This window comes from Callithrix jacchus, chromosome 1, assembly GCF_049354715.1.
Source record: "Callithrix jacchus isolate 240 chromosome 1, calJac240_pri, whole genome shotgun sequence".
NCBI lineage: Eukaryota > Metazoa > Chordata > Mammalia > Primates > Cebidae > Callithrix > Callithrix jacchus.
Genome location: NC_133502.1, coordinates 122,135,498 through 122,163,219, shown reverse-complemented (window position 1 = coordinate 122,163,219; position 27,722 = coordinate 122,135,498). Strand labels below are relative to the sequence as shown.

At 39.8% G+C, this 27,722-nt stretch overlaps 1 protein-coding gene across 19 annotated transcripts in view; it reads right to left on the bottom strand.

Moving 5' to 3' along the window:
• Positions 1 to 27,722, bottom strand: part of CCDC171 (coiled-coil domain containing 171) — a 499,054-nt gene that overhangs the window by 412,924 nt on the left and 58,408 nt on the right. For 7 of the 19 annotated variants that reach the window (XR_008481645.2, XM_078369450.1, XM_078369485.1 and 4 more), the window contains exons 1-3: positions 20,939 to 21,067; positions 20,419 to 20,512; positions 7,445 to 7,580 (exon numbers count right to left, since the gene is read on the bottom strand). Coding sequence is in view for 18 of the 19 variants with exons in the window: in XM_078369450.1 (XP_078225576.1) it covers positions 7,445 to 7,580; positions 20,419 to 20,512; positions 20,939 to 20,972 (264 nt within the window). In the remaining variant the exon portion in view is untranslated. Of the gene's footprint in view, positions 1 to 240; positions 359 to 7,444; positions 7,581 to 20,418; positions 20,513 to 20,938; positions 21,095 to 24,971; positions 25,001 to 26,741; positions 27,015 to 27,082; positions 27,161 to 27,722 lie in introns of those variants that run through there. The other 12 variants (XM_035306091.3, XM_078369495.1, XM_078369511.1 and 9 more) reach the window with 7 other exon arrangements.

Below are 27,722 nucleotides of genomic sequence, written 5' to 3'. Positions count from 1 at the left end.
GAGATCATACACTCAAACATGTAAGTTTCCTAGAGACACTTGTTTCCATAATATATACAAGGCAAAATTTATAAATTTATATATTCAGAATCACTGGAAAGGAAACACTACCTTACAAAATGATACTCTTTAAGTTTATTTCTTTATTTATTTATTATTTTAGAGAATTCACTAGAGAAAAAAGTCTTATAAGAACTTTTTATAAAAATAAATTACATGTTTAATCAGAAATAGTCACACCTTCGCCAGGCATGGTGGCTCACTTCTGTAATCCCAGCACATTGGGAGGCCGAGGTGGGAGGACTGCTTGATGACAGGAGTTTGAGACCACCCTGGGCAACATGGTGAAACCCCATCACTAGCAAAAAAAAAAAAAAATTAGCCAGGCACGGTGGTACATACCTGTAGTCCTAGCTACTACCCAGGGGGCTGAGGTGAGAGGATCCCTTGAGCCCAGGAGGTGGAGGCTACAGTGAGCAGAGACTGCACGACTGCACTCCAGCCTGGATGACAGAAAGAGACCCTGTCTAAAAAACAAACAAATAAAAATAAAAGAAAAAAATAACAAAAGAAAACACTGTTGTTTTGTTTTTTGTTTTTGTTTTTTTTAATAAAAGGCCAGACCCAGTGGCTCACGAACTGTAATCCCAGCACTTTGGGAGGCCAAGGCAGGCGGATCACTTAAGCCCAGGAGTTTAAGACCAGCCTAAGCCACATGTTGAGACCCTGTCTCTATACAAAAAAATAATAATACAAAAATTAACAAAGCATGGTGGTGTGTGCCTGTAATCCTAGCTATTCGGAAGCCTGAGATGAAAAGATCACTTGAGCCTGGGAAACAGGAGGTTACAGTGAGCAGAGACCACGCCACTGCACTCTATCCTGAAGAAGATAGCAAGACTGCCTCACAAAAAAAAAAAGAAGAGAATATTTATATTAAAAAACAAAAAAATGCATGATACATACTAAGCACTTAAAAATTCATTCTTTCCTCTCCTTTTATTCCCTAAATGAAACCAATAAACAAATTACATCAACATACAGTTTAATAAATATGGTCTATATTATTTCTCTTGATTATAACATCACTAATCATAAAGTAATAAAAGTGTCAATTTTACATGGATTTCAGTGATCAAATATCTAATTTTTTATATTTGTATTCATGAAGTAGCATGACAGAAGATAATAGGTCAGAGACAATTGGCTTCTTAGTAGGCTAGATCAATGGGAGGCACGCGTGGAGCGACTGACAGCAGGGGAAGTGAAGAAGCCAAGATATTTCTGCCTCTCGAGATCTGCCTCAAGCAGTTATTCCTGTATTGCCTGTGGTTGCAAATTTTTATGGACAGTCCCTCTCTCCATGGGCCTTGCTTTTTCCAATTCTAGCTCTAATCAACCTTGGGAATAGAAGCAGTCCTTAATGTTGGTGGGTTGCCTTAATCTCCTCTAGTTGTCTTTTCAGCTTTTCTATTTTCTAGTACCTGTGTAACCAATACCTGCTACTAATGTCCCTTTGTTGTAACACTTAGAGTGGTTTCTGTTTTCCCAACTGGACACCCAGTAATATTGCTCTTGGTATCAGAAATTGTCTGAAGAGGGGTTTATAATACTGAGTGGCTGACATATTTAAGCCTGAACACAGTGAAAGCCTCTTTCCTGATAAAAATGGGATTCTAGTGATCTAGCATACAGTGGGACCACAGTTCCTTAAATTATGGTGTGCAGTTGTTTAGGATGAAGTGCCAGTTGAAAACAAGCCCTCAAAAACTGAAGTAATGAATGCACTTAGCTATGATGGCAGTACCATTTTACTATAAGGCTACAGGGTAGAAAAGCTAAATCTCACTATACTAGAGAATTTACAAAAACAAAATGATAACCTCAGAGCTTTAGAATCTCAGTACAAGACAGACAGAAAAACAGAGAGTTTTTATGGTGACTTTAAAGAACTGCTTATTTCTTATAGCTCCAGGGCAGATAAGGTTATAAATAAACCTAAAAATCTAATTATTGGAAATGCAAAATTACAAGTTCAATGAAGAGTTCCACCAAGTATCTACTGTTAAGATGGTATCAGCTGGGTTTTTTTTTTTTTGGGATGGAGTCTCTCTCTGTTGCCTAGGCTGGAGTCCAGTGGCACAATCTCGGCTCACTGCAACCTCTACCTCCCGGATTCAAGTGATTCTCCTCCCTCAGCCTCCCAAGCAGCTAGGACTACAGGCATCCACCAACATGCCCAGCTAATTTTTGTATTTTTAGTACAGATGGGGTTTCACCATGTTGCCAGGCTGGTCTTGAACTCCTGAGCTTGTGATCCACCCACCTCGGCCTCCCAAAGTTAGCTGGTTTTAAGTAGGAAGGAAGAACATAGGATGAGGATTTTTAGAACTAAACAAACCTAAAAACTATGAACTCTCAAATCCCCCTGAACATTCCTTACCAAAAAAAAAAAAAGCAGTCTCTCCCCCGTGACTGAGGTAGCCATCATTTCCTTGCTAAAAGATTTAGTAATGACCACACCTGAAGCAGCTGCCTTGCAAGAGAATTTCCAAGAGCCACCTACATTGCTGTGTTACCACAGATTGACTGAGATCTCAGTATGCCACAGAAGGAAAAATGCAGTCTGCTCCAGGAGGAAATAGCTTATAAAGCAAAAGAACTGAAAGATCTTGCTAATCTTGTATTCACAGGAACGTGGAGAACACGTACAAGATTGATGTGGATTTTGTAAGTTAACTCTAACAGTTTTGCTTGGATGGTTGACTGAAAACTGAATTCAACATTGGCCTATAATCATTTCATAAAGTCAAAATACCAGTACTTTCCTGACACAATACAGAGGCAAACCAAAGCCTCCCTTTTCTTGACTACATCCTCTTCAACGGCACAAAGTACATTACTTAAAATTAAAATGCTATCCAGGTGCAAAGTCTCACTCCTGTAATCCAGCACTTTGAGAGGCTGATGAGGGAAGGTGGCTTGAGACCAGGAGTTTGACACAACCTGCGAAACACAACAAGACTCCATCTCTACAAATAATAATAAAAATAAATGAGTCAGGTGTGATGGCACACACCTATAGCCCTAGCTACTTGGGAGGCTGAAGCATAAACTCACTTAAGCCCAGGAGTTCCAGGCTGTAAGGAGCTATGATCACATCACTGCACACTAGCCTGGGCAATAGAGCAAGACCCTGTCTCTAAAAAAAGATTTAAAACAACAACAAATATACATACACACATGCAATAACTGAAATATAATATGTGACTTGCAGCCATAATAACTTTTTTTTTTTTTTTTTTTTTTGAGTCAGCGTCTCGCTCTGTTGCCCAGGCTGGAGTTCGGGGGGCGCGATCTTGGCTCACTGCAACCTCCGCCTCCCAGGTTCAAATGATTCTCCCACCTCAGCCACCCAAGTAGATGGGATTACAAGAGCATACCACCACACCTAGCTAATTTTTGTATTTTTAGCAGAGGCAGGCTGTTGGCCAGGCTGGTCTCGAACTCCTGACCTCAAGTGATCCACCTGCCTCAGGCTCCCAAAATGCTGGGATTACAGGCATGAGCCACAGCACCTGTCCTGTAGCTGTAATTTCTAAAATGTGACATGTATCTGTGATTTCTGTTGACGATACTCAAAAGTACTGTGAATATGATTTGTTAAAAGGAGGACTGGCTAGGTCAAGCCCTTCAGAACTGAAGGAAAAGCTTAATTATCAGTTAGAGGTTAATAAAAATAAAATTATAACTTTTCCCCATCCAAGCTCACAGACTCCTTGATTTATCTTTCTGAGGACTCTTGCTTAAAAATCCCTGCTATTAAGAGTACTGGCTGGGTGAGATACTATCTTCAGGCCATAAAGCCTACTGATAGTCCTAAGTTTCCAGTATTTTTTGGCTAAAAGAAGTTATGTCAGCCGAGTACATAATGGCTCACACCTATTGTCCCTGCACTTTGGGAGGCCAAGGCAGGTGGATCACTTGAACCCAAAAGTTCAAGACCAGCCTGGGCAACATGGCAAAACCACGCCTCTACTAAAGATACAAAAAATTAGCTGAGCATGGTGGCATGTGACTGTATTCCCAGCTACTTGGGAGGCTGAAGCAGGAGATCACTTGAGTCCAGGAGGTTGAGGCTGCAGTGAGCCAAGATCATGCCATTGCACTCCAACGTGGGTGACAAAGCAAGACCCTATCTCAAAAAAAAAAAAAAAAAAAAGAAGTTATGTCACTCCTCTTTACCCTCTCCCTTCCTCATTTATCTGGATTTTCTTGCTCTGTCACCACTATCTAGGCCAGATATCTCAATAGCTTCACATTCTTCTTGTCCTACTTTCCACAACCTTATTGTTATGCTCAAATGAGTCTAAAAACCACTGCAATAATAAAAACCTTATGACATTTTCCCATCCCAATAATCTATGTCAATGCAACTTAGTCTCATCTGAACCTATGAGTCTATAAGCAATTCTCCCCATCCCCTCTATCTACTAATAAATCTTCTCAACAGTAATCTATTATTTGAATACCTATCAAAGAAACTTCCAGCTCAGAAAAATGAAGTAACTTGCCCAAGATCTTACAACAATAAAACTCCTAGAGAAGTATTTTAAAATATTTTGTGCCAATCACCCTGCATTATTTGTGTTAGCATTAGGAATATCTGATAAGGGAAATATGGCCTTAGTTTCTAGATTACTGTATTCCTCTCTGTTTTGCTTCGTGATGGGTATACTTGAAGGGGGAGGGGAAGGGGAGGGAAGGTTGAAAAACATAATAATAATTAGTAATATAAATCTGGAGTTGAACTAATAATCCTATTTAAGAAAACTGCCTTCCCTAAGATAATTTGCTACCTCTTTAATGTGAACATATATTTCAAAACATTTTGATCAAATAAAAGAGAACTGTGTGTTCTGCTGAGAAGCCTAATAACAACAATAAACATATTGTGAAATCTTTTTTTTTTTTTTTTTTTGGAGACGGAGTTTCGCTCTTGTTACCCAGGCTGGAGTGCAATGGCGCGATCTCGGCTCACCGCAACCTCCGCCTCCTGGGTTCAGGCAATTGTCCTGCCTCAGCCTCCCGAGTAGCTGGGATTACAGGCACGTGCCACCATGCCCAGCTAATTTTTTGCATTTTTTTTAGTAGAGACGGGGTTTCACCATGTTGACCAGGATGGTCTTGATCTGTTGACCTCGTGATCCACCCTCCTCGGCCTCCCAAAGTGCTGGGATTACAGGCTTGAGCCACCGCACTAGGCAAGAATATTATTTTTATTTTATTTTTATAGATGCAAGGTCTCACTCTGTTGCCCAGGCTGGTCTCGAACTCCTGGGCTCAAGCAATCCTCCTGCCCTGGCTTCCCAAAGTGCTGGGATTACAGGCATGAGCCACCACACCCGGCTGTGAAAGAATTTACTTAATAGAGGAGTGATTATCATGACACTAATACTCTCAAGTAAAATGTACATTTGGTTTCAAAAAATAAGTTTTAGAATTTATGAATAAATTCAGCATACATTTAACACATATCACTTTATAATGATTATTACAATGTAAATAGAAACAATTACTTCAATTATCACTTAAAAATTACCTCAGTTGGGCCAGGCATGGTGGCTCACACCTAAAATCCCAGTACTTTGGGAGGCTGAGGTGGGTAGATCACCTGAGGTCAGGAGTTCAAGACCATCCTGGCCAACATGATGAAACGCTATCTCTACTAAAAATACAAAATTAGCCAGGCATGGTGGCGAGTGCCTGTAATCCCATCTAGTGGGGAGGCTGAGGCAAGTCATTTTCCAATCACTTGAACCTGGAAGCAGAGGGTGCAGTGACCTGAGATTACACCACTCCACTCCAGCCTAGGCGACAGAGTGAGACTTGGTCTCAAAAAAGAAAAAGAAAAAAATTACCACAATTGCTACTAAAAAATACAAAAAGAATGATCATGTATTCGTCTCTTGTTATTTTAATCAGCAATACCACTGCTCCTTATATACCCTGAGAAAAAAATCATCCTTTCATTCTTTTCTTCTTTTTTGAAATGGAGTTTCCTCTGTTGCCCAGGCTAGAATGCAGTAGTACAATCTAAGCTCACTGAAACCTCCGGCTTCCGATTCAAGTGATTCTCCTGCCTCAGCCTCCCAAGTAGCTGGTGTGTGCCACAATGCCTAGCTAATTTTTGTATTTTTAGTAGAGATGGGGTTTCACCATGTTGGCCAGGCTGGTCTCGAACTCCTGACTTCAAGTGATCCACCCACCTTGGCCTCCCAAAATGCTGGAATTATTGGCATGAGCCACCGCACCTGACCCTTTTGATACATTTATTCAACACACAATCACTGAGAGCCTACCATGTGCCAGTAAACATCAGCAATATAGAGACAAAGTATGGTCACAGTTTTGAGCTCTCAGAGGGTTTACAAACTAAAGAAGAGCAGGTAAGCATGATATAAATGTTTTAGCTGTAAAATATCTGAAACAGCAACATGTTGTAGAAGAGTAAAGTAGTAGCTGGTTTCACTTAAAAACACATTACAAGGTTTCCCAACATGAGAACTGCAGAACTTAGCAAAAAGGGAAGAAAAACATATTGTTTACACTTAACTGTCAATAAATTACAACTACTCTTACAGTACACAAGTACTTTCCAAATTTTATTTCACTTAATTGTCACAACAACCCTTTGGGACCAGCATTTCACAATGAGAAACCAATGGTGTACAGGATAAATAAGTAGTCCAAGATGACGCATCTTGTAAATGGAAAGGCAAGAAATGAACTGAGTTCTGTGTAATTTAATATTCTTCCCACTACACCAGGTGGCCTAAACTGAGTTTTAAGAATAAATAAGATTTAACAGAGAAAAAAGGAGAAAGAACACAATAGAGAGAGAGATCTAAAGATATGACTTATGAATTATCTTAGAAGGGAAGGAAAACTGCTATCTTAGAATATATTCTTATACATATAAAATATATATATGTATATGCACATACATACTAACAAAGAAATGACTTATAAACTAAGCTGATTTATGAATTTAACTATGATTAAAAATTCCATACTCAAATTTACTTCAGAGATTGTTCCGTAATTGAGATATTAAAGGAACCTATATTATGATTTCAAAAATGTCTAATTTACAAATCTTCTATCATCAAACATGTTCATGAATTAATATTTTTAATCAGTTGATCCCATTAACTAAAATAAATCTAAGATAACATAAAAAAACATAATAATTCATTAAAGTTCCACTTTAACACTCTGATGCAATTATACTACATTTAAAAATCATGTTTTCTATATTACAATTTCCTTTTTAAGCACAAGAATGGTATAGTTCTAAAGGTTATACATGGAGTTTGTCATATGAAACAAATCTAAAAAATCAAACTCAGCTTTTAACATTTGAGAGGAAAATAAATTGTACCTCTGCATTGTGCTTTGTTGTTATTTCTAATTTTTCCTTTTTAGCCCGATTGAGTTTCTTTCTGAGATCAGCAGTAATATCCAACTCTGTTTCAATTTTAAGTATTTGTTTTACATCCGATGAGGCATTCTTCAACCTATAAAATGAGATTATAGTAAAATGTATGTATTTGTCACAAAGCATATTTCAGAGAATTTCTGATATTTCTGATAACTTAGTTTTCAAAAAACAGAGAGAACATGACATGGTTCTTGACTTAGAGAATTTCACAACCTAGTAAAAGATGCCCCCTACAAAAGCTATGAAGAAATACAAAGTAATACACATATAGATATATATCTGGCAACAAACCACTGCCTAATGGAAAATTACCACATTATTCAAGATTGGTACTTCTAATCATATCACAAGCTGGGTAATTTTGGAAGAGACCGGGCTCTCCCATTCTTTTTCTTTTTAAATAATTCATTTTATTTACTGCAAATGTAATACATACCAAAAAAAAAAAGTCAGACTAAAGCACACTACTCTCTCCCAAAAATAAAAATAAACAGCAGGCTGGGTGCAGTGGCTCACGCCTATAATCCCAGCACTTTAGGAGACCGAGGCAGGTGGATCATGAGGTCAAGAAATCGAGACCATCCTGGTCAACAAGGTGAAACCCTGTCTCTACTAAAAATATAAAAATTAGCTGGGCATGGTGGCGCACGCCTGTAGTCCCAGCTACTCAGGAGGCTGAGGCAGGAGAATTGCTTGAACCCAGAAGGCGGAGGTTGCGGTGAGCCAAGATCGCACCATTGCACTCCAGCCTGGGTAACAACAGCATAACTCCGTCTCAAAAATAAAAATAAAAAATAAAATAAACAGCAAACAGAATTTAGAGGTACAAACTCACAAGAAAAAGAACACAAAAGATGAGATAATAGCAATAAAATATTGGAAGCAGAAATGAATGTGGACAATTGGTGGCTGATAACTCCCAAAAGCTCAGTAATTATCAACACCTTTGAAAATGGGGGTAAACGTAGAGCAGAAAACAGGAGAATTAGTTGAAAGTCTGCCAACAAAATAATTAGATCCTCAGATCCCCTATCCTGTATACCACACAACTGGGTACCTATCTCTTCCCCAGTCTGGCAGAAAAACACTAGGGGTTTATTCCCTGGAGAGGATGAAACATAGGGTCTCTCAATCAGTAGATATTAGATATAAATGATGTAGGTTTTACATTCTACACACAAGCAGCGTGAGTTAAAAGTTATATAATGAATGAAAGCTCTAGAGTTTTAACACTACTTGTCTTCCCAGAATGTTCTTGCCAGAACAATGGCAGCCAAGCAGTGCCTGGAAGTGCCTTCCCTATACAACCTAAGCAGCCAGGTGAAAAATACCTAAAGATACTAATGCCAGTGGTTCTAGGCAAAACAGCTTAACCATGTAATCCTACAGAGCATGCCACAAAAACACAGCCTCCTTGGCCAGGCGCAGTGGCTCAAGCCTGTAATCCCAGCACTTCGGTAGGCCAAGGCAGGTGGATCACGAGGTCAACAGATCGAGACCATCCTGGTCAACATGGTGAAACCCTGTCTCTACTAAAAAAAACAAATACAAAAAATTAGCTGGGCATGGTGGCGCATGCCTGTAATCCCAGCTACTCAGGAGGCTGAGGCAGGAGAACTGTCTGAACCTGGAAGGCAGAGGTTGCGGTGAGCCGAGATCGCGCCATTGCACTCCAGCCTGGGTAACAAGAGTGAAACGCCATCTCAAAAAAAAAACCACAGCCTCACACACTGAGCTTCCAGTCATCTTAGATTTTAGGTTAAGCCCCTACTTTTCAATATAAGCAGACAGACAAGGGTCACCAAAAGTTTAGGAAGCATCTAATATGGTAAACAGAGGCCAAAAATAAGTTGTATGCAAAGAACCATTCCCTGAAAGATTATGCAGAAAGATGACAACTAGAAGAGGGAGAAAAAAAGAAACTAACATTGTCTTCTAAAAAAAACAGGAGAGAGTATAAGATCCATAATATCACATTCATGACTGCAATGAGAAATAAAATATTCTGACAAAAAAAAAAACAGCTCTTAAAAATCAAAAACACAGGCCAGGCGCGGTGGCTCATGCCTGTAATCCCAGCACTTTGGGAGGCTGAGGTAGGTGGATCACCTGAGGTCAGGAGTTCAGGATCAGCCTGGCCAACATGGTGAAACCCCATCTCTACTAAAAAATATAAAAATTAGCCAGGCATGGTGGTGGATGCCTGTAATCCGAGCTACTCAGGAGGCTGAGGCAGGAGAATTGTCTGAACCTGGAAGGCGGAGGTTGTGGTGAGCCTAGATTGCACCATTGCACTCCAGCCTGCATAACAAGAGCAAAACTCCGTCTCAAAAAAAAAAAAAAAAGTAAAAATAAAAATGAAAAACTAAATAAATAAATTTAAAAGAAAAAATCTCCCAGAAAATAAACGAAAAAGAGACGGAGATGAAAAACAGAAAAAATTTTAAATTAAAAGACCATCCAAGAAGTTCAAATCTAAATAAAGAAGCAGAATGAGAAAATATAAATTTAAAACATTAAACAGTCTTATTATTTTGTAAGCATTGTTCTAAGCATTTTACATAATATAAACTTATTTATTCTTCAGAATAATCCCATGAGATTGGTACCATTATGACCCCCGTTACCCATGTTCGCAGGGCTAATGAGGGGCAAAGCTGAAATTCAAACCCTGAAAGCCTGGCTCCATGCTATGTCCTCTTAACCACTGCACTATAATGTCTCTCTGAAGGGGAGGAAACTGTTCAAGAAAAAAACCCATGGAAATAATGCAGATTCTGAAGGATATACGTTTCAAACAGAAAGGGCCTATTAAGAGTCCAGGTTAAATGCACGGAAATTTCAGAAAACAGGGAACAAAAAGTAGTTCCCCCAAAGTCCAGAGAGAAATAAATAAGTTTTATACAAAAGATTAAGAAATATGTTTAACTATAAAAATCCCTGAAAGACAACCTAGGCAATACCATCCTGGACACAGGAATGGGCAAAGATGTCATGACAAAGATACCAGAAGCAATCACAACAAAAGCAAAAATTGACAAATGAGATCTAATTAAACTTAAGAGCTTCATGGCAGAAGAAACTATCAACAGTGTAAAACGTCAACCTAAAGAATGGGAAAGAAATATTTGCAAACTATACATGTGACAAAGGTCTAATAAACTGCATCTAAAAGCAACTTAAACAAAATTACAAGAAAAAAAAATTATAAAGTAGGCAAAGGACATAAAGAGGCACTTTTCAAAAGAAGACATACATGCAGCCAACAAGCATATGAAGCAAAGCTCAATATCAGTGATCATTAGAGAAATGCAAATCAAAGCCGCAATGAGATACCAACTCACACCAGTCAGAATGGTTACTATTAAGAAGTCAAAAAAATAATAGATGGGGGCAAGGTTGCAGGAAAAAAGGGGACTCCTATACACTGTTGATAGGAATATAAATGAGTTCACCCATTCTGGAAAGCAACATAGTGATTCCTCAAAGAGCTTAAAACAGAACTACTAATCAACCCAGCAACCTGATTACTAGGTATACCCCCAGAGGGAATATAAATCATTCTACCATAAAGATATATGTATACAAATGTCTACTGCAGCACTATCCACAATAGCAAGGACATGGAATCAACCTAACTGCCCATCAATGACAGACTAGAAAAGGAAAATGTGGTACATAAATAGCATAGACTACCATGCAGCCATAAAAAAGAATGAGATCATATCTTTTGTGGGAACATGGATGGAGCTACAGGCCATTATCCTTAGCTAACTAACCCAGGAACAGAAAACCAAATGCCATGTGTTCTCACTTATAAATGGAAACTAAATGACAACTCACGGACACAAAGAAAAAAATAAAAGACACTAGGGACTACTTAAGGGTAAAGGGTTAGGGTAGGGAGAGGAGCAGAAAAATAACTATTGGGTACTAGGCTTAGTATCTGAGTGATGAAATAATCTGTACAACAAATCCCCATAGCACAAGTTTGCCCATATAACAAACCTGCACATGTACCCCTGAACCTAAAATAAAATTTTTTTAATGTGACATCATTTTTCCACAGAAACACTGAAAATTAGGAAATAACGCTGTAATACTTGACAAAATTCCAAGGGAAAAATCATTTCTAACTTAAAATTTTATACCCAACAAATTATCATCCAAAGGAAAGACTATGACAAAGACAATTTCAGATCTGCTAGGCCTCAAAATATTTATCTCCCATGAACTTTCTCAGAAGACTAATGAAATATTTACTCTACCAAAATAAGGACCAAAATGAGAAAAAGAAAGACATGGGATTCTAGAAGCAGAGTACTCAACACAAGAAAACAACAGAGGGATTTCCGGGATAGTGATGAGAGGAAATACTAAGATGACACCTGTACAGCAAAGCACTTAAAGGGAAATCTGTCCCAGTGGGACTGGTCAAAGCCTCCAGGAGTGATTTCTTTAAGAAGATGAAAATACACCAAATGCAGTGGATCACATCTGTAATTCCAGCACTTTGGGAGGCCAAAGCAGGAGGATCACTTGAGCACAGGAGGTCAAGATTGCAGTGAGTCATGATTGTGCCACTGCACTACAGTTGAGGGACAGAATGAAACTCTGTCTTAAAAAGAAGAGGAAGGAGGAGGAAGCGGAAGAGGAGAAGGAGGAAACAAAAAACATAGAGAGATTTATGTAATTTGTTTGGAGCAAAGTTGAATTCCTGATAAGTTCACAGAAACTAAGCAAACAAACCAGATAATTATTAAATCCAAGCAAAATAGAATGTACAAGAAAGAAAAAAAGTCACTGAATACTACTACATAGGCTCAACTTAAAAGTTTTCATAATTATAATAATATAAACATTGAATAACGAATCTAAGATTACAATATCACTAAATGTAGAAAACAGGAAGGGAAGCAGGCAGGAATGAGAACTGAATGATGATCTTCTGTACAAGAAGTCAGTAGATAAAGTTAAAACTAAAAGAAACAATTAGCAACATGGAAAAAAATATTGAGAGATGATACCTCAGAGAGTTGGAAAAAATGATTGTTTTTCAGAATCTAGAAAGTTGATTTGCCGCAAAGAAATTAATACTGCTGTTTTCTGTAATGTCACTTAATAAACTTTATAGCACAATGGATTATTTAAATAATGTGCATATACAACTTAAATTTTTAAAATAAGACTAAAATAAAACTGAGAGAATCAATGAAACCAAAATTTGGTTCTTTGAAAAGAGCAATAAAGTTAATAAATGTTTGGCTAAATTAATAAGAAAAAAAACTCAAATTATGAAAATAAAGAATGAAGGAGGAAACATTACCATTTAGAAGGATTATAAAAGAATATTCTGAACAACTTTATACCAACAAATTAAACAATTCAGATCAAATGGATGAATTCCTAGAAAAACACAAATAACTGAAACTAAATTAAAAATCTAGATAGATCTGTAACAGATAAAGATATGGTATTATCTAACCACAGAGAAAGCTCAGGCACAGATAGCTTCACTGGCAAATTCTATCAAACAGGTAAAGAAAAAATAATATCAATCTTTACGTAACAGGAGAGAACACTTACCAACCCATTCTATGAATCTGGCATTACTCTAATACCAAAACTAGACTAAGTTATCACAAGAAAGGAAAACAGATGAATATCATTCATGAATACAAACGGAAAAATCCTCAACAAAACATTAGCAAACCAAGTAGCTGGGCATGGTGGCACCTACCTGTACTCCCAGCTACTTGGGAGGCTGAGGTAGGGGGCGCACTTGAGCACAGGAGTTCGAGGCTGCAGTGAGCTATGATCACCACTGAACAATGGCCTGGGAGACAGAGTATGACTTCATCTTTTAAAGAAATCCTTTAAAGAAAAAAAATGGGCAAACCAAATCCAGCAACATCTTAAAAAGATTATACAATGTGACTAAGCAGGATATATCCCAAAAACATAAAATTGGTATAACATCTCAAAATTAATTGATGCAATACACAATTTTAATGAAATAAAAAGCTCATGTCTTTCTTTCCCAGCACTTTGGGAGGCCAAAGTAGGAGGATCGCTTGAGGTCAGGAGTTCAAGACCAGCCTGAGAAACATAGCAAGATCTTGTCTCTACAAAAAAAAAAAAAAAAAATGGCCAGGCATGGTGGTACATGCCTGTAGTCCTAGCTACTCAGGAAGCTGAAGCAGGAGGATCACTTGAACTCAGGAGTGCAAAGCTGCAGTGAGCTAAAATCATGCCTGCACTCTAGCCTGGGAAACAGAGAAAGACTTTTTCTCAAAAAAAAAGAAAAAGATGTGAAAGATTTTTACATCAAAAAATACAAAATATTGTCGAAAGAAGTTGAAAAGCTAAACAAATGGAAAGACATTCCATAGTCACATGCATGTAAGGAAAACTCAATATTATTAAAATGGCAATTCTCCCCAAATTAATCTACATATTCAACATAATCCCTACTAAAACCCCAACACACATTTTTGCAGAAACTGAAAAACTGATCCTAAAATTCAAATGGAAAGACAAAGAATTCAAATAGCCAAAACAATCTTGAAGAAGAACAAATGAGAAAACTTTTGCTTCCTAATTTCAAAGCTTATTATAAAGCTACAGTAATCAAGACAATGTGGTATTGGATTAAGAACAGACATGTAGATCAATATATCAGAGTTAAGACTAGAAATAGCCGGGCGTGGTGGCTCAAGCCTGTAATCCCAGCACTTTGGGAGGCCAAGGCGGGTGGATCATGAGGTCAAGAGATCGAGAACATCCTGATCAATATGGTGAAACCCCATCTCTACTAAAAATACAAAAAATTAGCTGGGCATGGTGGCAAGTGCCTGTAATCCCAGTTACTCAGGAGGCTGAGGCGGGAAAATTGCTTGAACCCAGGAGGTGGAGGTGCGGTGAGCCAAGATTGCGCCATTGCATGCCAGCCTGCGTAACAAGAGCAAAACTCTGTCTCAAAAAAAAAAAAAAAAAAAAAGACTCTATAAATAAACCCAGTCCCACTCTGTCGCTCAGGCAGGAGTGTAGTGATGCAATCTGGAGTGCAACGGTGTGATCTCGGCTCATTGCAACCTCCGCCTCCTGGGTTCAAGTGATTCTCCTGCCTCAGCCTACTGAGTAGCTGAGATTACAGGTGCAGGCCACCACACCCACCTAATTTTTGTATTTTTAGTAGAGATGGGGTTTCACCATGTTGGTCAGGCTGGTCTCAAACTCCTGACCTTGTGATAGGCCCACCTCAGCCTCCCAGAGTGCTGGGATTACAGGTGTGAGCCACCACACAAGGCCATGGTTAAGTAATTTTCAACAGAAGTACCAAAGAGGAAAGGTTAGTCTTGTCAACAATCCTGAGAGAGATCCAAGATGGCTGATTACTAGCAGCTCAGGATTGTAGCTGCCAGTGAAAGCACAGAGAATAAGTGGACACCACACTTTCAGACGAATTTTTGCTGCTCATGGACCAAGAGATTCCCAGCAGAGGAGCCCAAGGGTCGCCAGTGTGACTCTTGTGGTCAGTGCAGCAGTTCTTGATGCAGAGTAAACGGGACTGGGTTCCCTTTTGGTCAACGTTTGGAGCTCCGGGAAGGCAGAGTCACCTATTCAGCTGATTGAAAAAGGGACTCAAGAAGGTCACCAGCGCGACTCTTGTGGTCAGTGCGGCAGTTCTTGGTGCAGAGTAAATGGGACTCGGTTCCCTTTTGGTCAACGTTTGGAGCTCCGTGAAGGCAGAGTCGCCTCTTCAGCTGATTGAAAAAGGGACTCAAGAGGGTCACCAGCACGATTCTTGTGGTCGGTGTGGCGGTTCTTTGTGCAGAGTAAACGGGACTGGGTTCCCTTTTGGTCGATGTTTGGAGCTCTGGGAGGGCAGAGTCACCTATTCAGCTGATTGAAAAAGGGTCTCAAGAGGGAAACCAGACTAGAGATTCCCGGGCAGAAAAGCACCACGAATCCTAATGCAGCTGTTTTAGCCAGCACAGTGGGTTGCTCGGATTCTGGCACTGGGAATCAACAAGTTGGACGTCCACTCAGAGACCTAATTTGAAAGTCAGTAATTACAAAGACGACAGGGGGATAAATTTACAATGACGGGAAGAAACCAGCATAAAAAGGCTGAGAATACCCAAAATCAGAATGCCTCTCCCTCTACAGGGGATCACAGTTCCTTATCAACAAGGGAACAAGGCCTGATGGAGAAGGAGTACATTTCATTAACAGAATCAGGCTTCAGAAGGTGGATAATAAGAAACTTCTGTGAGTTAAAAGAACATGTTCTAGCCCAATGTAAAGAAACTAAGAACCTTGAAAAAAGCTTTGATGAAATCCAAACAAGAATAGACAATCTAGAGAGGAATATAAGTGAATTAATGGAACTGAAGAATATAGTACGAGAACTCTGCGAAGTATGCACAGGTTTTAACAGTTGAATTGATCAAGCAGAAGAAAGGATATCAGAAGTCGAAGACCAACTTAATGAAATGAAATGAGAAGACAAGACTAGAGAAGAAAGAGTAAAAAGGAATGAGCAAAGTCTCCAAGAAATATGGGACTGGGCCGGGTGCGGTGGCTCAAGCCTGTAATCCCAGCACTTTGGGAGGCCGAGGCGGGTGGATCACGAGGTCTAGAGATCGAGACCAACCTGGTCAACATGGTGAAACCCCGTCTCTACTAAAATACAAAAAAATTAGCTGGGCATGGTGGCGCGTGCCTGTAATCCCGGCTACTCAGGAGGCTGAGGCAGGAGAATTGCCTGAACCCAGGGGGCGGAGGTTGCGGTGAGCTGAGATCGCGCCATTGCACTCCAGCCTGGGTAACAAGAGCGAAACTCCGTCTCAAAAAAAAAAAAAAAAAAAAAAAGAAATATGGGACTATGTGAAAAGACCTAATTTATGTTTGATAGGTGTACCTGAATGTCATAAAGAGAATGAATCCAAGCTGGAAAATATTCTTCAAGATATTATTCAGGAAAACTTTCCTAACCTAGTAAGGCACAACAATACTCAACTCCAGGTAATACAGAGAACACCACGAAGATATTCCTCAAGTAGAGCAACCCCAAGACACATAATTGTTAGATTCACCAGGGTTGAAATAAAGGATAAAATTCTAAAGGCAGCTAGAGAGAAAGGTCAGGTTACCCATAAAGGGAAGCCTATCAGAGTCACAGCAGATCTCTCAGCTGAAACCCTACAAACTAGAAGACAGTGGGGGTTAATATTCAATATCCTCAAAGAAAAGAATTTTCAACCCATAATCTCCTATCCAGCCAAATTAAGCTTCATAAACGAAGGAAAAATAAAATTTTTCACGAACACGCAAGCACTCAGAGATTTCCATCACCACCAGGCCTGCTTTACAAGAGCTTCTGAAAGAAGCACTACACACAGAAAGGACCAACCAGTATCAGTCATCCCAAAACTTACCAAAAGGTAAAGAGTATCTCCATAATGAAGACTCTATATCAACTAATGGGCAAAATAGCCAGCTAGTTTTAAACTACAATATTAAACTCACAAATATCAATATTAATCCTAAATTTAAATGAATTAAATGCCCCAATTAAAGACACAGACAGGCAAATTGAATAAAAAGTCAAAACCCATTGGTATGCTCTATCCAGATCCATCTCATAAGCAAGGACACACAAAGACTCAAAACAAAGGGTTGGTGGAAGACTTACCAATCAAATGGAGAGCAAAAAAAAAAAAAAACAGGAGTTGTAAAACTTTCTTCTCTGACAAAATAGACTTTAATAGTAACAAAGACTAAAAGAAACAAGGACACACAAAGACTCAAAACAAAGGGTTGGTGGAAGACTTACCAATCAAATGGAGAGCAAAAAAAAAAAAAAACAGGAGTTGTAAAACTTTCTTCTCTGACAAAATAGACTTTACTAGTAACAAAGACTAAAAGAAACAAAGAAGGACACTATATAATGGTAAAAGGATCAATGCAACAACAGAAGTCAATGATCATAAATGTATATGCACCCAATATAGGAACACCCAGATACATAGGGCAAGTTCTTAATGACTTATAAAGAGACTTGGACTCCCGCATAATAATAGTGGAAGACTTTGACACCACACGGTTAATATTTGACAAATCAACGAGATAGAAAATTAATTGGGACATCTATGATTTGAACTCAGACCTGGAACAAGCAAACTCAGTGAATATTTATAGAATTCTTCACTCCAGGTCCACAGAACATACATTTTTCTCAGTATCACATTACACCTATTTTGAAAGTGACCGCATAATTGGAAGTAAATCACTCTTCAGCATTTGCATAGTATTTTACAGACTTAAACGAAATATTGGTTGGCTGTTTGTTTGTTATTTTCTTCCCTTATTCTTTCCTGTCTATGCTGTTAAGCACAATTATGGGCATAAAAGAGGTTTTTAATACCTATTTTTGGATTGCATTCCAGCCTGGGCAATGGAGCAAGACTCCTGTTCTCTCTCCCCCTTTCTCTTTTTCTTTCTTTAAAAAAAAAATTCTATAGAATTTTTGTTATGCAAATAATGCCTACGATTGTGTTTAAGTGTGTGGGTATCTATGTGTGTTTGGGTCACTCTTTTTTTTTCACTCAACAATAGCTCTTGGATAGCTCTCCAGAAAAAAAAAATCCTGTTGGAACAGAAATATAAATTAAAAATATGAGGCAAAGATTTAGAGTAGCGGAAAAAAACAAGCAAGTCTCTAGTAACAGAAAGAAATTCAGGGAGAACAATCCAAGATGGCTGATCGCTAACATCTTGGGATTGCAGCTCCCAGTGAAAGCGCAGAGAATGAGAGGATGCCACACTTTCAGACAAATTTTGGTCACTCACGGAGCAAAAGATTCCCAGTGAAGGAGCCGTACGGGTCGCCAGCGTGACTCTTGTGGCCGGCGCAGCAGTTCTACCAGCACCTCGGTGCAGCAGCTCTTGGTGCAGAGTAAACAGGACTGGTTCCCCTTCTGACCGAGATTTGGAGGAGACACACAGGTCACCAGTGTGACTCTCATGGCCGGCGCAGCGGTTTTGCCAGCACCTCAGTGCGACAGCTCTTGGTGCAGAGTAAACAGGACTGGTTCCCCTTCTGACCCAGGTATGGAGCTCCGGGAAGGCAGAGTCACCTATTATGGACTCAAGAAGGAAGCCAGACTGGAGATTCCCGGGCAGAAAAGCACCATCAGTCTTAACGTCGCTGTTTTGGACGGCGCAGTGGGTTGCTCATATTTTGGCCCTGGGAATTAACAACTTGGACGTCCACTCAGAGACCTAATTTGAAAGTTGGTAATTACAAAGACGACAGGTGGATAAATTTACAATGATGGGAAGAAACCAGCATAAAAAGGCTGAGAATACTCAAAATCAGAATGCCTCTCCCTCTACAGAGGATCACAGTTCCTCATTAACAAGGGAACAAGGCTTGATGGAGAACGAGCGCATCCCATTAACAGAATCAGGCTTCAGAAGATGGATAATAAGAAACTTCTATGAGTTAAAAGAACATATTGTAGCCCAATGTAAAGAAACTAAGAACTTTGAAAAAAGGTTTGACTAAATCCTAATGAGAATAGACAACTTAGAGAGGAATATAAGTGAATTAATGGAACTGAAGAATACAATACAGGAACTCTGAGAAGTAGGCACAGGTTTAAACACTCAAATTGTTCAAGCAGAAGAAAGGATATCAGAGGTCAAAGTCCAACTTAATGAAATAAAACGAGAAGACAAGATTAGAGAAAAAAGGATAAAAAGGAATGAGCAAAGTCTACAAGAAATGTGGGACTATGTGAAAAGACCAAATTTACGTTTGATAGGTGTACCTGAATGTGACGGAGAGAATGAATACAAGCTGGAAAATATTCTTCAGGATATTATTCAGGAAAATTTTCCTAAACTAGCAAAGCAGGACAATATTCAACCCCAGGTAATACAGAGAACACCACAAAGATATTCCTCAAGAAGAGCAACCCCAAGGCACATAATCATTAGATTCATCAGGGTTGAAACAAAGGAGAAGGAGAAAATACTAAGGGCAGCCAGAGAGAAAGGTCAGGCTACCCACAAAGGGAAGCCTGTCAGACTTACAGCAGATCTCTCAGCAGAGACTCTACAAGCCAGAAGAGAGTGGGGGCAATATTCAACATCCTTAAAGAACAGAACTTTCAGCCCAGAATTTCATATCCAGCCAAACTAAACTTCACAACTGAAGGAAAAATAAAATCTTTTATGAACAAGCAAGAACTCAGAGATTGTATTACCACCAGGCCTGCTTTACAAGAGCTTCTGAAAGAAGCATTACACACAGAAAGAAACAACCAGTATTAGCCTTTCTAAAAATACACCAAAAAGTAAAGAGCATCAACATAAAGAACTTACATCAACGAATGGATAAAACAGCCAGTTAACATCAAATGGCAGTAATCCTAAATTTAAATCGACTAAATCCCCCAATCAAAAGATACAACCAAAACCCAACGGTATGCTATATCCAGACCCACTTCACAGGCAAGGATACACAAAGACTCAAAACAAACGGATGGAGAAAGATTTACCAACCAAATGGAGAGCAGAAATAAACAAATAAATAAAAAGCAGGAGTTGCAATTCTCATATCTGATAAAATAGATTGTAAAGCAACAAAGATATAGTGGTAAAAGGATCAATGCAACACTAAGAGCTAACGATCCTAACACCCAGATACATAGAGACTTAGACTCAGTGAGTCAGAAAATTAATAAGGATATCAAGGACTCGAACCCAGATCCGGAACAAGTAAACTTAATAAATATTTATAGAGCTCTCCACTTTAAATACACAAAATATACATTCTCATCAATACCACATCACACCTACTCATAGGTTTAAATGAAATACTGATTGGCTATTATTAATACCCATTTTTTTTAGAATAAAGCAACACTTCCGTTCTCTCTCCCTCTTCTTCTTCCTCTTTCTTCCTCTCCTTCACTCCTTTTTTTTTCTTTCCTTCTTTCAAAAAAAGAAAAAAAGAAATCAACTTGTAGACCTCTAGATCCAGGTCGGCAATGTCTCTCTCATTGCCTGATTTTCCTTCCTTCCCTTCTCTCCCTCCCTCCCTCCCTTCCTTCCTCCCTCCCTCCCTTCCTCCTTTCCTCCCTTCCTGCCTTCCTCCCTTCCTACAAAAAAAAAAAAGAAATTCAGACACATGGACTTTTGTGGTCCAAATTATAGAGAAGCACAAAAACCCCATAAAGTCTCTAGATTCAGTTCCAATTCCTGTGAGGCTTCATTCATGCTCCTTCAGTCCCACTAAATTTCTATTCCCCTTAACATACCCATGGGAATTCTTACAATTAGCTCTACCAACCACTGACTTCTCCCTCTTCCTTGCAACTCAAAGCGTTCTTCAACTACAAGAAGAGACTAGAGGCTTACCTTTGGGTGTCACCAGCGCCATTACTTGAAGCATTCAAATTCATGATGTTTTCCAACTCTTTCAAAATGTCCCACTGTTTCTTAATGACATATTTCTTTCTTGATAATTAAAATTGCCTAAGATGTCTATGGCTTACAGGTTAGATGATCTGAGGTCTGTTAAAATAGTAAATGATACAACAGCAGTTTGAGTCCTGATATTATTGGAGAGTTATCTTGTTCTTTGGCTTAATTGTATAATTATTGTATAACACACATGTAATACTGTATTCCAAAAAGCTATAATGTTTTAGATATTTCTTTCAAAAAGGATTGGAAGCCAGAATCATGGTATGTACCTGTAGTCCCAGCGATTCAGTAGGCTGAGGCAAGAGGATTGCTTGAGCCCAAGGTTCAAGGCCAGCCTGGGCAACATAGTGAGTCCATCCCTAAAAATATTTTTGTCTAATCATAATTTTAAAATAAAATAAAATAAAAAGTATTGGAAACAAAAATGACGAAATGTTAAAAAGATGTTCCTTATTATAAGAACGAAGTAATGATGAAACTATTTGATTATTTTCTCAAAAGAAAAATTATCAAAATAGTGAAAAATTATTCCTGAAAATGTAAAAAGAATACATAGTGCCTATCTCTAGGGCACAGAATTCAGTTTCAAAGAAAGTGAAGTCCAGGGACATTTTTGGGTCCCCAAAGCCTTTTTCATAAATGAGACATCAAAGATGCCAAGGTACTCCCAACCAAAAGATCCAACGATAATTTTCAAAGGCCTTCTCCCAAGCAATCAAAGAGGAAGAAGGGAAGTACAGAGTATCTGTCACTTACTCTGACCTGTTTTTTGGAACCTTCTTCTAAGGGAGATATTCCAAATTATACAAAGCCAAAGTAAGTTACTTTACCACAGTGTTAGGAGTCTCTGAGTAAACATTTTAAACAGAGAAATAACAATAATATTCCAAATAGACACAAATATAAATATGCCAAAAGGGCCTCCTGGTATCCCCAGTAGAAGTCCAGTATCCTAAGAAAGACCATAATTTTTGGACTCAGAAAGACCTGAATTAGGATTCTAATAAATATCTTATAAGTATGTGGCCTTTGGGCAAGTTACTTAAAACTCTTTGAGCCTGTTTCCTCAACAATATAAACGGAATAACTATCTCAATCTCATATGTTTAAAATTTAATAATATATACAGAACATATTCAGTGCCTGGCCACCACCCACTTATATTACTAAACACAAAACTATCTGAAAAAAAAAGAATGATCCCTGAAAAAGGAAGGGAGTGAGAGATGCTTGGGGTGATTTGGTCTAGGGGAAAGATGTAATAAATAATTGTTTAGTGAAATTGTAGGTATATGGAGCTATCTAGACCTCAGGGAGATCACCAAAAGAAAACAAACTCAAATAAGCAGACTGAGAAGGAGACTGTACCCCAGCGCTGAGAACTGACTAACAACTCCTACATATACATCCAAAGGATCTTTACAACAGTGTTTCACGTGGCTGATTAAACAGTCTGACCTAGAACAGAGGTTGGAATTTTGGCTAAGATGACATGGGAATGGGGAGATCTCATCTCTCCAGGGACCTGAAAGACTAGGTTGGAGGCCAGGTGCAGTGGCTCAAGCCTATAATCCCAGCACTTTGGGAGGCCGAGGCAGGTGAATCATGAGGGCAAGAGATTGAGACCATCCTGGTCAACATGGTGAAACCCCGTCTCTACCAAAAAAATACAAAAAATTTAGCTGGGCACAGTGGCGCATGCCTGTAATCCCAGCTACTCAGGAGGCTGAGGCAGGACAATTGCCTGAACCCAGGAGGCGGAGGTTGCGATGAGCCGAGATGGCGCCATTGCACTCCAGCCTGGGTAACAAGAGGGAAACTCCGTCTCAAAAAGAAAAGACTAGGTTGGAAACGGTGGCAGACCAATGAATACCACTGTCATCCATCTACTGAGTACTTACTACAGTGTCAAGCATAGTATTTGTTATTTTATATATAGAATTGTGATCCTTACAACACTGCAATGTAAGGATTATCCCATTTTTCTACCAAGAAAACTAAGACTGAGATTAGAAGTAACTCGAAAAAGTCACACAGTTACAGAACCAAGATTCCAACTCATAACTTTCACTCTAAAGCCCAAGTTCTTTCTGTGAGGCCACTGGTGACACATTAAGCTGAACTATAAGTCATCTTACCTGAGAATTATTATCCTCACTTTATAAGAAAACTCATCTGATTCAGAGATCCTCAACTGTCTTGCCCAAAAGCCATTCAGCTATTAAGTGGAGGGTACTAAGGAGTCTCTAACAAGCTTTTCAGATACTGTCCCAAAATCTTGTCACCTTATCACCATGTTCCTGAAGGTCAGACCCCAGGAAAACTGCCTTCAGAATGAAAGTAAGAGTTAGAATCTGGAAGGAACGGCCCCTTCTGTACTTAAAAGTAATGTCCAAGGCACAAAAGCATGTACATGAAATGTTCCTGTTTTGTGGAAAAGCTTAAATACACATACACACATGTGGCACAACAGGCATAAACAGACCTCTATTTAACTCTTAAGAAAATAATTTCAGATAGTTAGGGCCTTAATCATGTTTTTATATATTGGGCAGAGAAGCATCAGAAGAGGAAGTTACCAAACTTTAATAAAGTTGTGTCAATAAAGCTAATTTAAAGTGAATCATCGTATTTCAGTGCATTATTTTGGCATCTAACATCTTCATATGTGAATGGTCCTCTAGAGAGAGAACATCTTCCACAGCTCAGGACCAAGTTTCACCTACTTCTAGCTCATTGATCTGTAACCAATAGAATACAGCAAAGATGAAGGAATGAATACCACTCCCATGATTACATGACATTAGGTAAGACTTTTATCTTAGCAGACTGAATGACAATCTCCTACTGGCCTTAAAGAAACAAAGTGCCTTGCTGTGAACTTCCTATGGAAGAGGCCTCCCATAGGGAGGCAAAGAATTGCAGACAGCATCTTGGACCTAACGTGAAAAAAAGTTGAGTAACAGACAGGTAAGACAGGAAAATGGGTTCCCACACCAGCTCTGCCTGTGTGTCTTTCATCAAGTCTTTTTTTAAATTTTCTTCATCTTCCTCGCTGATATCAGCTTCTGATCACATAGAGTACAAGGATTTACTTCTCTGTCTGTTTTAGGAAGACTAAATCAATGATGGACCAAAGTTGATATGGTCAGTGGCTGAATTTGAACTATGATGAGATTCCCATACAATCAAGCATGGCAGAGAAGGTACAGTAAAATCTCCTTCCTCTTCCTCCAGGTGAAAAGGCAAGGAATGATGAGGACAGTCAACTAGGGTTACAGTATAGTAATGAAAATCTCAATGGAATAGGAAGCTAAGTTAAAGAATTACAATGCCTTTAAATAGTATTTATTTCTAGCTTTACTTGAAACTTGCCTGTGAAACTCCACAAAGTTAAAATATACAATTTGGTCAAACTATGTGAGTAATTAAAAATTCCTTATGACATGCAATCAAAATCAGAATTTCTCTTCTTCAATATTTGTTTAACTCTAAATATTACTTTCCATTAGAAACTATCCAATTGATCATTACCTGTGAACCAACTGTATGACACAAAGTCATTCCCTGCTGTCATCATTCCAACTGTCACAAAAGTCCCTTCTCCAGGCATTGTGCTAAAAACTTTCTACATATTATCTCATTTCACTCTACACCAACTTGAAGGGGAAGATAATGTTAATATCCATACTTAAACCACGGCTTAAAAATACTCAGTCACCTGCCCAAAGTCACATCTCTAGTGACAAGGTCAGGATTTACACCCAAGTTAGCTGACTCCAAAGCTCTGCTGTGCGCCTTGCTATTGGCCCTGAAGATACTGTTCATCCCAGCCAGGGAGCATGTAAGACCTCACTTTTCAGGGAATCATTTCTGGTCTTTCTTGGAGATTTCTTAAAAACATCATTTTTCTCCACATCCAAACTGACAAGTCATGGCCTTCTCAACAAAAGATTACTCATACCTTCAGTGGATTCTCAATCCAGATAGCACCTTCACAGGTTTGGACCAAAACCACGTCATCCAGCAGCAGTGATGGATAAAGAAAGGCAAAGTTCAAATTAGATTTTTATGTTAATATATTAATAGATTAATCTTCTCCTGGTAGTGGAGTTGAACTAATCTCATCATTACTACTAAAATAGATGATGGGATGTTATGTACATAATGCATCAATTAGAAGCTTTTTTAAAAAGATAAAAGGTTAATTGAGGACAGGGGATCAGTGATCCCGACATCATGAGAGGAAGTATCAGCCCGAAAGGCAAATCTACTTTAGATTTCGAAGGCACTACTGGTACAAAATTTTTCTACCTCACATCTGAGTCCTTCAGTTGGTCATCCCAAATGTACTAATCTTTCAGTGTGTCTTCACAGATCAGAGGAAAAACGAGGGATGGGTGGATGAAAAGACAGAAACTCCTATTGCTGAGCCACTTACTATATGCCAGATACTGAGATCAGTATTCCTGATCTCATTTAATCCAAACACCTCCATGAGATTATTATGCACATTTCACAGATAAGAAAACTTGGAGATGTTGAGTAATTTCTGCAAAAGCATTCAGTTGGAAAACGAGAATTCAAATCCACATCTAAGTCCATCCTCTTTCACTATGTAGTCTGTCTTCATTAGTAACCACAACCTGTGTTGGAAGTGTCCCTCAGTATAGTTACATAATCCACCTTGAAGGGGAAAGTTTGGTTCTTAGACCAAAACAAAGGGACTCCAACAATCAAAACGTTTTAGAATCAAATGAGACTGTAGAGACTAAGTCCATCCTCCTTATCTGACAGATCAGGAACCTATGCCGAGGAAGGTTAGGTGATTTGCCTGGGGGGACGCAGCTCAAAAATGGTTGAGCCAAGACTAATACAGAAACCTACAAACTAAATCCTTCATCTTTCCTCATGGCAGGTTGCACTGCCTTTGTTTCCTCTGCATTTTATGTAAACCCATGTTCATCTCCTGCTCTACTATTGTTAAGAGTAGTCACTAGCTATTAAATAAAACAACTGACAAAATATGTTCTTTTCTCCAAGATTATGAAAACCATAAAACATCGGTATGTCATGTATTCAAAAGAGCTGGACACCAACTCTAATAAATAAAATTAAGACGTATTTATTTTATACATAAAATACATACAATATTACATGAAATAAATATGTATTTTCCTAAGATCACTATCATAATGATATTTTAAAAATTCAAAAAGTCGGCTCCACTTCTGCAGAAAATTTACAACTTAGGGAAAACGCGCAGCTGACTCTTCTAAGTCTCTCAGAGTCCTGGAGAGTAGGCAGAAACTGCAGATGACAGTCTAGCACAATTCGTTCTCGTTTATCAAACATCTGTAGAGTGTCTACTATGTGGCCCGCATTTAATAAGGGGAGAGGGGGCAGAAAGAAGTGTTCCATATCCTCGAGGGGGCTTACTGATTATCGGGAAGGAAACCGCCCCGCAATTGTAAACCTAAGAAGCTCCAAGTCCCAGCCCTCTGCCTTCCTTCTGGTCCCTATCCGACGCTCTGGTACAGCGGCAGCGATCTCTGGCTGCTCCACGAGATCTTCCTCCAGGTGGGCGGGGAGACCAAGCCCAAGGAGCTGGAGGCGTGCCCCAAGGGCGACAGGGAGAGCGCTAGGGCCGCCCCAAACTCACTCAGGGGCCCTCACTGTCTCAACACCTCCCTCCCAAGTCGTCCGCCTCGAAGCCCCCACACCCTGCGGTTACCTCAGGGGCCTCGCGTGATCCACGCCGCACACCCAAGACCCCAGGGGCTGCTCCAAGTCTCAGGGGTATGAGGCCCAAGCACCCCGCAGGAGTAAGAGCAAAAACTGTTGGAACACGACGGACTCTAGGACCCGAGAGGAGGGGGACAAAGAGCAAAGGGGGACAGGAGGGGACAGGCCCCCGGGAGGTGAAGTTTACAACTGCCACTTCCGGAGCTGAAAACACTGGCTGCTCTCGCAGACCTTCTCAGACTTTCACAGGTCAGCCCAACTCAGGCCCCCACCCCCACCCTTTTCCTCCCGCCTCCAGCAGCCCTCAGCCCACAGCTCCTGGATACGTACTCCGAGAACGCTGGCTCGGATTGGAGGAGACTGCCCGCCAAGCAGCGCGCCTTCGCTGAGGGGAGAACGGGCGCATGCGCCCGTTGCTGGGGAGCGGCGGGCCAGAGACCGCCGGTGCTCCCGCCCCAGGAGCTCCCCGTACCCGCGTGAGGGTGCACCGTGCTCACGCGCGGCTGTGGCTTTTCAGCGCCAGGTGCCCGCTTTCCTGTCTCAGTCGCCAGAGCCGAGTGAAAATGCAGATTTCCAGCTTCTAACCCCTTTTTCCTGACTGCTGAATAAAAACCTAAGAGGTCGGATCCCAGATCCTGCATTTTGAAACTGGTTCTTCTGCCCATCTGTAGAGCCACAGCCACGGTGGGCTGTGCCGGGGCCTGGGGAGAAATTCTCTGGGCTCGGGTTCTGCCCAACTCCCTGGTTTACCTCTGTCTGGACAGCTCTCTGCCTGCACAGGGCTTAGTGTCCCCTCCTCCCATCCCCGTTGTATCCCAGCTTAGGGGGTGAGCAGGTCGGAAGAATGCATTGATGCTGTTGCAGCGCCTCTCATTATCAACGTTACATAACCAGGCACATCGTGGAAAACGCCTCGAAGCCGTAGCGTGTGTGTCCCACATCTCCTTCCTCGCTTCTCATCTCTGCCACA